Here is a 14,419-nt window from a genome sequence, read left to right as displayed (position 1 = left end):
TGGACTGGATAGAAAAGTCTTCATGGCTGACAGCAAAGCTTTGGGCACTTATAGTTCCATTTACAACACTGATGAACCAAACAAGCTGAAAGAATACAAATTCATGTATTTGTCAAGCAAACATTTATACATGCAAACTACATATCAATGCAATTAAAAGCTTGTCCCTGCTTGGAAAAGAGCTTCATCTCTGTAACAGTTAACCTGAATACTGAATGCATTCATCAGGCAGCTGGGAAAGAAAGGAATAAACGGTAACATGATGTGGCTCTAAGACCAGCATGGTCTGTGCAGGTAGATAAGCGTCTCAGGAGCTTGTCAGCCCACCTCAGCCACTGTGGTGACATTCATTAATCGCAGTCTCAAGAGGCAGCATGTCTCTTTTTAAGTCGATTTGAGTGGGGAATAAATGTGCTTCTTATTCAGTCCAGCTTGTATGTAAAGCAGTGCCGGCAGTATTTTAACATACACACAAAAAGCAGAGTTTGACAAAAAGTGTAGTTCAACCTTCCACTGCTCAGAATTCAGTGTTACATGTTAGGAATGTCAATGCTCTCTCTCTCATAAATAAACCTTCCGTTATACTCAGTGTCTGTGCATTTGACTGCTGTCCTTACATTCCATGGAGAGATTCAACAACCAGAACTAATATGACAGATTATATTATGGAAATATATACATTTACAATAATTTATGATGTAGAAAATAATTCATTGATATTTATGAAGATTAGACAATGGAAACCAACAGTAACTGAAAATAATTCATAATTTACTTTTTTCTCAGCCAATCAGACAGAAACACTTGCTTCATAGTTCTGTGTGCAATCAGGTTACGTAGTATGTAATGAACAAGGAGGAGTACAGCTGCACTTTGCTCTTGTTTCTTAGTTGAAACTGCAACTAAAAAACTAATACCTTGCTCATGCTCTGTATTTTGTATTCTCTACAGTATTAAAAAATAACTCAACATTAGAGTCTAAGCATTGGTTTTATGTACTGAATGTACCCAAATGATATGCTGTAACCCTGGACTTTTATTGCACTCTCTCCACAGGAGGTTTCAGCAGCAGATCAACTGGGGAGTCAGAGTTCAGATCACATTGAGACAAGACTGATAATTAGTTATTTATACATCATTTGCACATATCAGGCCACAGCACTGAAAACAACACAAAGGAAAATGGCAGCTCTGACTTTCTTTAATTTGAAATGTGATACCACCCTCCGTTTGGCAGTTGTCAAAAAGGGCAACGGGGAGCTTGTTAGCACAGAACACAGCAGGGGTGGTGAGTCCCACATCTAAAACATCATTTGTGCCAGAGGAACGCAATACATCCAAATTTCCCAGGGACAATAAAGGTAAAACAAGTTGGCTCAGCTAGCTGATGGAGGGTGGCCTACCAGCATCACGTATGCTATTGCTAACGCTTTGGGCTTTTAATCTTGCTCTCATTTCCCATGTGCTTTAAATGTGCTGTTGATTTTTTATGCTCTATCTCTTTTTTGTTGTTTTGTAACTACACCATCCAGTTACAATAAAAAAATCACATTTCAGTCACAGCTTTGTGTTTCAGAGTGCCACATAAATACAGCAGTCCTTGAGGTTGAAACTCAGGACGTCAGTTGACTACGAATTAAAAGGAGTCAAAAAAGCAGTTAAAAGCAGTGAATGTTGAAGTAAAGCTTATTAGAAGCTGTTCTAGGTGGGAGCTGGAAAATAACCCAGTCTTGACTGGCTGGAAGGCAGCCTGATCACACAGGTACTGGATAGTCCAGTGTCCCACTTACAGAACTGACTTCAGCACGTCTCAGCGGTACAGAGAATAACAAAGAAAAGGGAAAACAAATCTTTGAGGGTGATTTTTAACGTTTAAATTCTCAACTTATTAGTGTCGCTGGAAACGCCAACAGTCAGATCTTAAACAAATGTACTACTCTCTGCAGTCAAATGCCATGCAAAAATGATCCCTGCTGTTGACATCAAATAAGACATGCCTCAAACAAAGACGCAGTTCAGGCTGTACAATCGCCTGTTTACTCAACAACTGCAGTTGTTATCCACTGTCTAGATCCCTCTTTGAAACTAAAGAGGCTAACTGAAATGGGCAAATCATGAGCTGCAGAAAATTGAATTTATTTTGAAGCAGCAGCTAGACAGCTGGACGGTATTACAAGGTGAGTATCCACCAGTACTTTATATTCAAATGCCTTTTCAACCAACAAGATGAAATTAAAGTACAGCCACAGAATGAGTGAAATAATTTCAGACTGAAACAGTCAGTACTGCTCAGCCTGGAGGATTGATGTACATCAATGCAAGCTGAGACTTGCCGGTCTCAGTGACCTGTGTAGGGCTGAATAGTGAAGTAATAATGGCACTGGCAATTTGGGGAGGGATAGGATTGTAATGTGTTCTCCATCTACAATACAAGCGCCATTTTGCAAGCTGCTACATATGGTAATATGCAACTGATCAGAAAAAATAAAGAGCTTTGACAGTGGCACATGAGTGAAATATGGGATTGTTGCTGATCTATCTCATACTCATACTGAGCTGCTATCTCACTGCTCCCACCATATCAGCACACTGCTGAACCCCATACGATTCAGTTTGTCTTGCTGCACTGTTGTGGAATCCTGAGCAGTCACCCTGCCTCATTCCCTCACTATGAGGTCACAGTAAATGAAACAACAGCCAGGTTGAACTGCTCCTCACCTTACTGACGACCTGCTTGAACCCAAAGGACCTCTGGAGATGCCTGGACACCAGTTTAGGAATCGGTGTGAAGCAACAAAAGAATTCCAAATGTCTGGGAAATTATGTCAGGTAAGACCTTGAGTCACAAGTCTTTTAACAGATTCTTATTTGATTTTTGCAGCTATGTGAAGGGTAGTTTAGAGATTGTTAGACTGTTAACTAAAGACTACTGATAAAAACATATGTCACCTGTACATAAAAACATCACGCATGTCAGCTTTGATACAAAAGTTACACTAGCAAGGAAACACATGCAGTGAACTGAAGGAAGTTAGGTATTTATCAACAACAACAGCAACCAACACAATAAACTATAGCATTTTAACTATCATTATTATGTTATTATGTGACCACAAGTTGTGATAGGACGCATCATAGGACGTATCATTCTAGTAGTTTTGCACTTGACCAGACAGTTTTTAATCTGACCTCAAGTGAAAATAGTGAATGCTGTCATCAAGACAACCCTGGAGAAAAGTCAATCATGGTATCGGGTCTGCCTCAGAAAGACTTCCCTGTCACTTCTTTTAAACTTATTTCTACAGTCACATCCATACAGCGTGAATGCAGTGCAGCAAGACTTTAACCATCATGTGTTAACACTGCTTCCATGCCCTCCACCTCCCACACATCACAACTTGCCTACTCTGGGATCTAAGAAAATCCCTTCCTTTGGCCACTGCGATTATTGCTCATGTTACACTGGACATTCCCGACAACACTTGAAAGCAGCATAAATCCCTCTATGGCCAGTAAGCCTCTGAATGCGCAGAGGAGGGGAAAGGTCACCGCAGACAATCTCCTATCTTGAGGAATTGCTAGTCAACCCATTTCCACAGCCGCATTACTTACTGTATGTTTTTTTGTTTGTTTGTTTTTGTTTCTTCACCTGCAACATCCCTCAGTCCTCAGCGGAGACTTGACAGCTTTTGCTCTCTCTCTCCTCCCAACACACACTTTTCCCGTCCACCTTTAGTTCTGCACCGTCACACAACAATTAAAACCACTAAGTCTCTCGTTAACAGCTGCTGAAGATTAGCAGAGTATCGCTTCTGGATTGAGTGTTTTCCACAGACTAATCCTCTGAAATCCGCCTTTTTTTTTCCAACGGCAGGAACATGATAAAACAGACACTTCAGTCATGATTCTGCCCCCCCAACACACACACACACACACACACACACACACACACACACACACACACACACACACACACACACACACACACCACCACCACCACCATTAAATAGTTCAATTACGGAAGCTTGCAGGCAGCGCTCAACTTTGGGAATAGAGCAGAGACGCAGCAGCAGGAGGAGGAAGGGCTAAAAAAAGAAAGCGTTGACTCACCTGAGGAAGACCGTCTCTCCTTGTCGGACGGTGATATTGTCCATCACTTTGTTGTCGGACTGAGAATCCCCTTGGCTGCGGACTGGCAACCCTGCAGGCACAAGAAGCAAAATCCTCAGAGAGAGAAGAAGTGTGCATTTGTAAAAGGCGACCAAGCACCCTCGGAGAGACATCGTCCTCAGCCTTTAAGAAGTGGAGAAAAAAATCCCACAGCGAGACAATGGGTCGGTTTTCGTCCTGTCAACGGTCCCGTGGAGATTATTTCGCCTGCCCCCAGTTCATTGGTCTTAATCCAGATTTTCTTGCAGGTAGCAGCGGTGTGCAGAGGAGGAGAGACGCTCGACCCTGTCTGACTGCACTGTAAAACATCCACCGGTTATTGTTTTAAAAGAGGAACCCTTAAAGAATTCATCCCTCTTCAGTGGCGGCGGCTGCTGCTGTCCCTGTCTTTTCCTCAAGTTTTTAAACAAGGGAAATCCTTCAGCCCTTCAGGATTTTGCCCGTTAATCTAAACGTGCCTAACGAGCAGCCGAGCAGGAGAGTTACATTCAGAGCAGACTGAGATGCCAAGTTTGCGACGAGCATGAGCTGTCAGTGACTTGTTTGTCTGTGTGCTCTACAGGCTGTATGAGCGCCGCACGTCTGCTGACGATACAGACGGACAGTGGGGATAGTGGTGAGAGCAAAATGGATTCACGTTTGCATAAAGTAACTCATGGAAAAAAGAAACGGCTCACATAAATCATGTAGACAGTGGACGTGAGTCTTTACGGTGCTTTTATGGATTCTTTGAAATTTAACTGTGCCACTGGTATATAAACAATGAGTTTCTAGTTATTGTTCATAATGGCCATTTTTTATCTTTTATATCAATTACATTCCTGTGTTATGCAACCCCCCACATATTGTTGAACAGTGCTTATTTATCATAAAAATGGCGGTAGCCTAAACCACAGCAGAAACTGATGTGGAAGCATCTGTAATGGGGTTGCAATCAACTGTTCATCATGTTCTCTAATAGATAATCAGATATTAAAAAATAAAATAAAATAAAATAAAAAATATGTAGGCTACGTTAAAATTTCATATTCAGATTGTTTGCCTTGTCCAAGCAACAGTTCAAAACCTGGCATAAGGTCGTTGTATATCTTTAACCAAAGACCAAGGAAACCAGCATAAAGTCATCTGAAATGCTGGAACCATTGTTTTCTTAAAATATGACTTAAGTGATTAATCATTTATCTGTAACTCTAAGCTATAATGCTCTATCTCTAAATCTTTAATAATACAAAAGAAAAAACCAAGAACAGAAAACAAACTCAGAAAACTAATTCAGCTTGCAAACTGCTTCTTTAAATACAGCGATGTTTACATCTTTTAGTTTTCACTGTGGAAATCTTTTCTTACAGCCAATTTGCAGCCTGCATTGCATCCCTACACATAGTAAATGTCATTGTATATATTGTTTATTGTCTGTTAATTTTATATCCTGCTAACTAACTTAGCTTATTGTTCTGTCATTTTTATTTATTTTTTATTTATTTTGTCTTTTTGTCCTCGTTCAGCTGTATGTCTTTTTTCCTATGCAAATACACTGAGTGCAATGTTTAAACCAGATGTGTACATTTACTTGGCCAATAAAGCCAGTTGTGATTCTGATTCTGATATGAACACCAGCACAATCTCTGTGATTTAAAGAGGGACTACACAACTTCTGGCTGTAACAGATGTTGAATTCATCAGCAATAGGAGACGTCCTTACTGAATGCAGTGCATTAAGGGCTCTTGCTCATAGTCTTGCTTGGTCTGGCGTGACCAGTAGCTTATGGTGGCTAGTAAAGCACATGCCTCCCACATCCATGTAGCTGCAAGGTTCTACATAAATTCTGTCATGTGCTAATCTCCATGTACCTCCACATTAATTGTACATAAAAGCATGCTGACTGCTGTGACACATGCACTTGTATGTAAATACTCAGTGTAGCAAAAAGAACTACTTGAGCCCAGATGGCCATTTTGTGTGATATATCCAGGGCTGCACATAGCTTTCTCTTGGTCCTCAGGTGAGTAGAAGCTTTGTTCTCACTCCTAAAATGGTCTTAATAAAGACAATCTTCCTCACTGTTCACCTCAGTGTTCTCAACTTCAGCTTCCTGCATGGTAGATGATGAAAATGCGCCTCTCAGTCCCTGGCTGATCCTCGCACTGTCCTGTAAAGTTCCCATCAGTGTCCAATTCAATCAATCCAAGTAAGTCTGAGGTAAACCCTGTTGTTGGACATAGACACAATGTAAACAAGCTCCTGCTCAGTTTCTCTGATGTACTCTGATCCAAGGACATCAAACAGCAGCCCCCAAAATGCAGTGGACTGCAACTTTACTCTTAACTCCCCAATGATATTTTACACAGTGCTCTACATTATCCATGTTCATGCTTCAGATGAATAATGTGCACCTCCATTGTTCACTCCTGGCCGCTTCAGTGAAGCAAACTCCTCAGCATAGAAAGACATAAGATTTCCCTGTTTGACCCTATGAAACGCTGGGAGACAAAAAGTTGTTGTTGCTCTTCAGCTTGTTTCATTTAACAAGTGGGTAACTGGACTTTTCAGCTTGTCCAGCTTGTTTGTTCGTCATAGCTTGTGCCACATTTTGTGTGCTCCTGACTCTTTCAGTTTTTATCAAATAATGGATGATTGAAATTCTGTAAAGCTCTATAAAACGAATCTGTTTTGTTGGCTAGATGAAGACACAACCGACATATTTTGCATAACATTTTGATGCACACTTGTCAGCTTCAAGCCATGGCACATCTTAGGCCACTTTTCAGAGAAATGACCTTTGGGTTTGGTAGCTGCTGATTGTGTGGTGTCTGTTTGTTTTGTTTTGTTTTGTTTTGTTTTGTTTTGTTTTGTTTTGTTTTGTTTTGTTTTGTTTTGTTTTGTTGTTGTCATTGTTGTTGTTGTTGTTGTTTTCCTGACAGTAGCTTACATCATTGGATTGATGTGTGATTGTGTGAAATGTGTGTAGACGAGAAATCTGTATTGATGACAATGGCAATTGCTGCCTGGTACACAAAGGTGTGTTTTGTCATAGATGCATTGTAGAAAAGGCCCCAAAGTTGTCAGTGTATTGTATTGACTGTTGTTGATGTACCTTTCAGTTAATGTTAGATCTAGTTCTGATTGGCTATCTGAGAGTGGGGGGGGTCCATCGCATATAATAAGTTGGGTTGTGAGTGACGTCACACACAATGGCAAAAAGTGAGTGTGTGAGCTTTAAATTGTGCAGGAGCCAACATCGGTGTGGGACATGTGTGCGTGAGTGACAACGTAAGTATCACCACTGTACCACCTGTGTTGAGGTTTTCTGTTTATGTCGTAGCACACAACCTGTATTGGCTGATGCAGACGGCGGTTCGGGAGCCGCATCACTTTGATTGCTTGCTGTGTCGGCTCATTGTCTGTGCCTGCTAGCTAGCCACCTAGCTAACCTGTGCATTGCATGTCGAGCGATATGTTTGTCTGCCATTATACTTATGTTAATAGTTTGGTCTAAATTCAGTTTAGAGGGTGTCGTCGCTGCATTAAAAGGCGGCGTTACTAATTTAAAGTTGCGTTTATCGCCGACATGTATCGCTAACTGTCACCGGAAGTAGCGCGAGTAAAGTGCTACTTTCACAATAAGAGCGTCATGCTAGTTCCGCTACCATAGTAATATGTTGAATGATGGTGACTTCACAGTTAGATGATTCTGTGCAATCTGTGTGCTGTGGAGATGTTTGTTTATTATTTACTGCATTTGATTGTTGTGGTGTTATGTTATATATTGAGTTTATTCATAGATATGTTAATCGTCCTTCTTTAAGTTATATTTGTTATTCCCTTTTGTAGAAAACCACACATATACTCACAGTAAAGGAAGAAGAAATTATCACAACCGCCTCTCAGTTTTTATTCATGCATGCTCTGAATGGCCTTAAGTGGTGCTCTGGCCGGCACTCCTGGTGTGAACCTGGCGATAAATCCTGAGCTAGCCCCTACCAGATAGAACAGAGTTCTCTCCACTACATGCATATTTACGTAGCAGTTATGTGCACGGTTGGATCTGTCAGTGGCTCAACTCAGATTACTGAATCAGCTTTCTGACATCTACATTGAAGCTACTGATTCACCACATTTGAGCATTTACCATTATTGCTTCAGTGGCCTATGATGGCCACTGTGGCAGCCGTTCAGCCAAGTTACATAGTCTCACTATAAGGCATGTTCTTAAAAAGGTCTTTACCAGCTTGCATAAAAATGAATATGCCTTTTTAATGGAAGGCATTCTGACATTTGACAGCAGGAAAAGCCCAGCTGTAAATCAATGATGGTTGAATTTTATTCATCTGCTTCAGTTATAGGGTCATGATTTTGGTCCACACTTGAATAGAGCAAAACCATCATTAATGTCAATTGTAACACCTGCATTTTTCCTGCTATAAAAAGAGAAAATGCCTGCTGAGAAAAAGGTTTATCATCTGAAATTGTGGATCCTAAGTTTTCCAAAAGGCAGAGCTCTGTCACTGGGTCTGTAAGTGTTAAGTCAGTGACAGCAATTCAAAGTTTAAAATGTCAACAGAATCTGAGGATGATAATAAAGTTGCTCTAAGTTATATAATGTATGGTAACATAGATAGACCACTTTATGACAACACAGCTTAAATACATTGCTCAGATAAAACATAAAAACAGGTTTTAGAAGCTGCTTAAAGATAAGTGGTAGTTGAATCAAAGCAGCCATTAAAGTCAGAGGCTCTGTCAAGGAGCTGGAGTACATCACCTGAGCCGTATTGTTGTGGACAATGCTGCCATTAAATATCAGTATTGTTCATGTCATTGTTCATCTATATTGTACTCAGGGGGGAACCTTCAGGGCCTTCTAGGCCTTCAGAGAAGGCCTTAAAAAAATCTGGACCAAAAAATATAAGTATTAAATTATTATATATAATCTATCTAATTTAATTTAATACAATACATTAATACATTTTCTCTAATCTATGTTCTAAAGTGAAGTTTACTGTCAAGTTCACATCAGCAATGAAAGGGTTACTGTCCTGAAACATATTATCCAATCAGAATCTTCCATCTCTATCAAAGCCCGGTTAGCTGGCTCATTAATTGGTTAGGACTTCATGAATCCAGGGGAAGGCCAAGCTATGTGTTTTGGTTTGGAGAGTGATGGGAAAATTGACAAATCACGGTTTGATTTTAAGTGGGCGGGACAAAAACAAAAGATCATAGGCCTTCGTGAAGTCCGAAAGGCGGGCAGAGTGGTGAGAGCGGTGAGAGACAATTAAATGGCGGAAGACGAGAACGAAGTTGTGGCTAGCTTGTTAGCATCGCCTTTTTCAAGGCGGCCTTTCCTCTGTGGAGCGCTCTTTCTCGGCTCTGAAGCGCATCAAGACGCACGCCAGAAACAGTACTGGACAGGATCGCCTGGGAGCTTTGGCACTGATGTCCATAGAAAAAGGACTTCTTTTGGAGCTCAAGTCAAAGGACAAACTTTATGACGCTGCCATCACCCACTTCACAAAGAAAGACCGACGAATGGACTTCGTTTTCATGTAAGGTAGGCCTATGTTGCAAGCCACCTTGATTATTATTTCAAGTGATTAATTCGGGCCAAGTGGACATTCAGTAATTTGTATTTATTGCGGAGGTTGTCTGTAAAAAAATCCAGCGCAATTTGCGCCTTTAATTCCTTTGCCTTTAATTCAATATGTAAACTTATCAAACTTATCAGAAGTGTGTGGTTGGACTTTTGTTTTTTAGAGGGTTTTTATTCCCCCCCATGGCTCCCCCCTTTCGGTCCCTTTCCGAGAATTAAGGAGGTGTAGTGGAACCTATGAAAATTGTGACTTTTGACATAAGTATTCATTGCGCCGTGCGTAATTGCGCATGGAGAGGTATTTGCACTTCAATTCAACTTTAAAAAAAACTCCGGCTACCAGCTTTGTGTAACTTTTTCTGTATTGTGCATTTGAAATTGTATAGTTTGACGATGCTTGTGAATTTATTTGTCAATGTGTGTATGGCTTGCTGTGCGCCGTGATTTATAGCGCTGTCCATGGTGATGAAGCCTCGGTGTCGGTGTCAGCAGTGTCACGTTCTGGGTTACCTCATTTTATATTTCCAGATTTTGGCTTATGTTTATTTAATGTAGCCTCCAGTTTTATGAAGGTACTGTTGAGAATGTTTCTTGTTGCGGAGAATATTATTGATGTTATGGTCTATTTGTTTACATTCTTGTCATCGTTAATTAAAGGATTGCAGTTGTTGAACGCTTTCAATTCATCGTACTGTTTCTTTTTTTCCGCGATGATTTCTTTTCTTGGCAGTGAGGGCTGAGGTGAAGGCCCAGCTGTAGTGCTCACAGTTCGCCACTGATTGTACTATTATACCACAAATTACAGTGATAAATAAAACAATGTTTGAAAAATAAACTCAAACTTTGTATGGCTGAAATTATTTTTCAAATACCTTTGTCTCATTCACACACACCATGTATACATTATGTTTTAGAATTCACACTTTTAATTTCATCTCATTTTCACTCTGAAGTTATTCTGCTTTTCATAGAAGCAGCTGCTAGCCCGAGATGAATATATGTACAAACAACAGCTGAGTATTCAGCATTTGTAAGCTTGTGCTTAACATTTATAAATTTATATTGTGGTGTGTCTGCCTTTATTCCTGCTGGGCATTTGCTGTGTGCATGGTACATCAGGCTCTCCGGCTCTCTCAGCACAATCAGTGCTTGATTGCTCTGATTTAATTTTAATAACCTCTGAGGAGTCTGTCATCTACAGTTCATAAAGTAATCAATAAAAGAAAGTCTGGTGGCAGAAAAAAAGCTTGGAAACCTGGAAACAGGCTGAACCTTTTTCTTAAAACAACTGGATCATGACAGTGTCCCATTTTTAGAATGTTGATGTCAAAGTGATTCACAGGACCCAGAAAGACAACATTTTAGCATGAAACCAGGCAGCATAAAGAACAGACATTCATTTTTATGACCTCTGTGACTGGTTCATTTTACAATTTCAAACAGGTTTACACAACACAGCAACAGAGCAACACCAGGTAGCATCTGGGGCCCGTTGCACAAAACTAGGATAAGGGATTAAGCCGGGATATGTTGGTTATCCTGGCTCAATATGCCCGTGATCCGGTTGCACAAAAGCAGGATAGCGGAAAGTGGGATATGTTATGGGATAAGTTACCATGGAGATTTATTCTGTGGAGCTAGCCTGCTCCAGACCAGGCTAAGTTCCAGGATCTATTTAATCTCATCCCTTATCTCAGTCAGCAGTCATCACAAACGAAACCAATAGTTATTCCACTGACCACTACACGTTGTTATCACATTCATCTAGATCCACTGTCATTATTTAAACATTAACACAAAACATAAGCATCATTAATTTCAATTTTAATTAATTTCAATCATTGTAGATAAATGATGATTTTAGATGATGCTGCAATCATCAGATAGACAGTTTCCCATAGACTATATATAAAATACACATCCAATATAAATATAAATACACATCAAAGAGTAACATGATGTTCCTTTATTGAACAAGGATAAATCAAAGCATCAGTTCCTTTCCAAACTGAAGTCACACAGTGATGCTTCAAGATAGAAAGCACAGAATCAAAGCATATTATCCATCCATCCATTTTCTATGCCGCTTATCCCTTTCGGGGTCGCGGGGGGGCCGGAGCCTATCTCGGCTGTCAATGGGCGGGAGGCAGGGTACACCCTGGACCGGTCGCCAGCCGATCACAGGGCACATACACACAACCATTCACATTCACACTCACACCTAGGGGCAATTTAGAGTCACCAATTAACCTAATGAGCATGTTTTCGGTCTGTGGGAGGAAGCCAGAGTACCGGGAGAGAACCCACGCATGCACGGGAAGAACATGCAAACTTCACACAGAAAGGCCCGACCCGGGAATCAAACCAGCAACCTTCTTGCTGTGAGGCACGCGCACTACCTGCTGCGCCACCGTGCAGCCCAAAGCATATCATACAACACAGAATAAATACACATTCAAAGGTCTGTATATAATACACCCTACATGTCTGCCCACTGAAATAAATGCAGGACAAATCCGTACACAACAAATGAACAAACAAATGAATGGATGCAGGAGCCTGCAAGCTTGTGTACAGCACAAACATAAGAGGCCAAATCAATCTAACTTGATAAGATCAACTTTATTTATCCCAAAGGAAAATTATGTAAAGGATAATGCCCGACGAGGTGTCCATTATCAGAAATGAATGGACGACACGGAGGCGTGAACCGTCCAACGCGAAGCTCCACTTATACCATGGTCACTTACGAAAGAAATAAGTATTAAATCGATTATTAATATGTTAATGTTTTTTTCACCGTTAAAATCGTAAGTTTTTCCACAAGAAGTGGACTATTTAATATCTCATGTTGTGACGCGTTGCCAAGGTAACCGGCTCCGGCCACAGAACCTGCAGCTCGGTTGGCCGCAGCTGTTATATTAGGCCTAATCAGCGGAGGGAAGTGAGATGATTGTTTAACGTTATGTTACGTGATACAAAGTATCATTTCAGAGGGCAAGTGCACCTCTTACCGCTTGTGTGTCCAGAGGATTATGCGACATTTTGTTTCAAAAAATCAGAGTCCATAGATAGTTTCCTAAATCATTTTTATTGCAAGAAATATTATCCACCATTGACTCTGATCATTAAATGTGTATCAAGCAAGTAAGTCTATCCTAAATCGTTTTTATAAATATTATCCACCATTCACTCTATATCAAGCAAGCAAGTAAGTAAGCAAGCAAGACAGTTTCTGTTACCATCTCGTTTGAGCCAGCGCAATAATTTAGAACAATCAGGCTATTTGACCGGAACTTTTATAGGTGTCCTACAACACTTTTTAACGGACACCCTGCAGCCAATCAGAATCGAGTATTCATACAGACCATGGTATAACAAGGAGTTATACAGTCTGATGCAGTTACATTTACACAATTTCACTTACAATTTCAATTGATTCATAATCAGAGTACAACTACGCTTTGGGAGATGTTAATCAACTATTTGGATTGTAATTGTGATGTTTCAGCGGAGCAGTGAGTGGGTATTTGTGCGTTACTTATGCATTCAGGCAGTCTGCAATACTTTGCCACGCTTTCTCTCGTTCTTTTATAACCCTGGCAGTGTTGCCTTTCTTTTTGATTTGGTCCTTCACCTCCTCGTAAGCCTCCATGAGGACTTTTGCCTCCGACGGGGGGAAAGTACGCTGCTCTAGTTGCCATGGTAAATCGGTGAATCTGTGATCGATGGCGGGGTCTATTTGAGGAAGCCGCGTGCACATACTTATCCAGGATAGGTTTCACCTGGCTTGTTGAATCCGTGTCTGCTCATCCTGGCTTGGTCTTTGTGCAACCGATTAAGCCTGGACGCTCATGTTTTGGATTGGTTGAACTCAGCTCAGTCACTTATCCTGGATGTCTTAATCCTACTTTTGTGCAACGGGCCCCAGTTCTGATTCCTACACCTGGATACCAACGTAAACAACAGACACTCCAAGATGTGAGCTGTGCATCTAGATGATGTTGAGAAGGAGAAAGAGACAGAATGGTTGTCATAGCAGCACTTAGGGACAGAACAAAAGATGTGATGCTTAATTCTAACAAACCTACATAATTGTGTAGTAAAGTATGTGGTGCTAAGAAAGAGAAAAATACCATGCCCACGAAAAATACCATGGCTCATAGGCATGCAGGTGAACCGAACAGACCATTTTAGCCAATGGGTCGAAGTCTTTATGTAGCCTCTTTGTCTCTCATGTATACGTTACCACAATGTTGGGTTCACCCACAAGTCACTGCACCAGCCTGAAGGCTCACAGAAGCCCATAAATTGGTTGATCCTATTATTATTATTATTATTATTATTATTATTATTATTATTATTATTATTATTATTTATGATTTAACCAGGATAGTGCAGGTTAACAACCATTGCTGTAAATGTGATGTGATGTCAGTAAATATAACCTGAATATGACGTGCTGCATTATTAGGCACTAACTGAAATATGCACAGCACAGACATAAAATACACAAATCACTTTGGCAGAATAAAATCAAAGTGGTACAAGACAAGACAAGTATGCACGTATGTGAGGACAGTGGTAGGTGACAGACAGACTGAGGACAGCAGTTAGAATTGATTCTTAGTGCTGACAGAGCTGAGCGCTGATTAACC

At 40.6% G+C, this 14,419-nt stretch overlaps 1 protein-coding gene across 5 annotated transcripts in view; it reads right to left on the bottom strand.

Moving 5' to 3' along the window:
* The window catches only part of ntm (neurotrimin), a 474,791-nt gene that overhangs the window by 143,244 nt on the left and 317,128 nt on the right, over positions 1–14,419 (bottom strand). For 2 of the 5 annotated variants that reach the window (XM_070982320.1, XM_070982323.1), the window contains exon 1: positions 4,111–4,684. In XM_070982320.1, coding sequence (XP_070838421.1) covers positions 4,111–4,283 — 173 coding nt within the window. In that variant the 5' untranslated portion in view covers positions 4,284–4,684. Of the gene's footprint in view, positions 1–4,110; positions 4,687–14,419 lie in introns of those variants that run through there. The other 3 variants (XM_070982322.1, XM_070982321.1, XM_070982324.1) reach the window with 3 other exon arrangements.

Source organism: Chaetodon trifascialis, chromosome 16, assembly GCF_039877785.1.
Source record: "Chaetodon trifascialis isolate fChaTrf1 chromosome 16, fChaTrf1.hap1, whole genome shotgun sequence".
NCBI lineage: Eukaryota > Metazoa > Chordata > Actinopteri > Chaetodontiformes > Chaetodontidae > Chaetodon > Chaetodon trifascialis.
The sequence above is the reverse complement of the archived record's forward strand: the minus strand, read 5'-3'. Positions and strand labels throughout refer to the sequence as shown.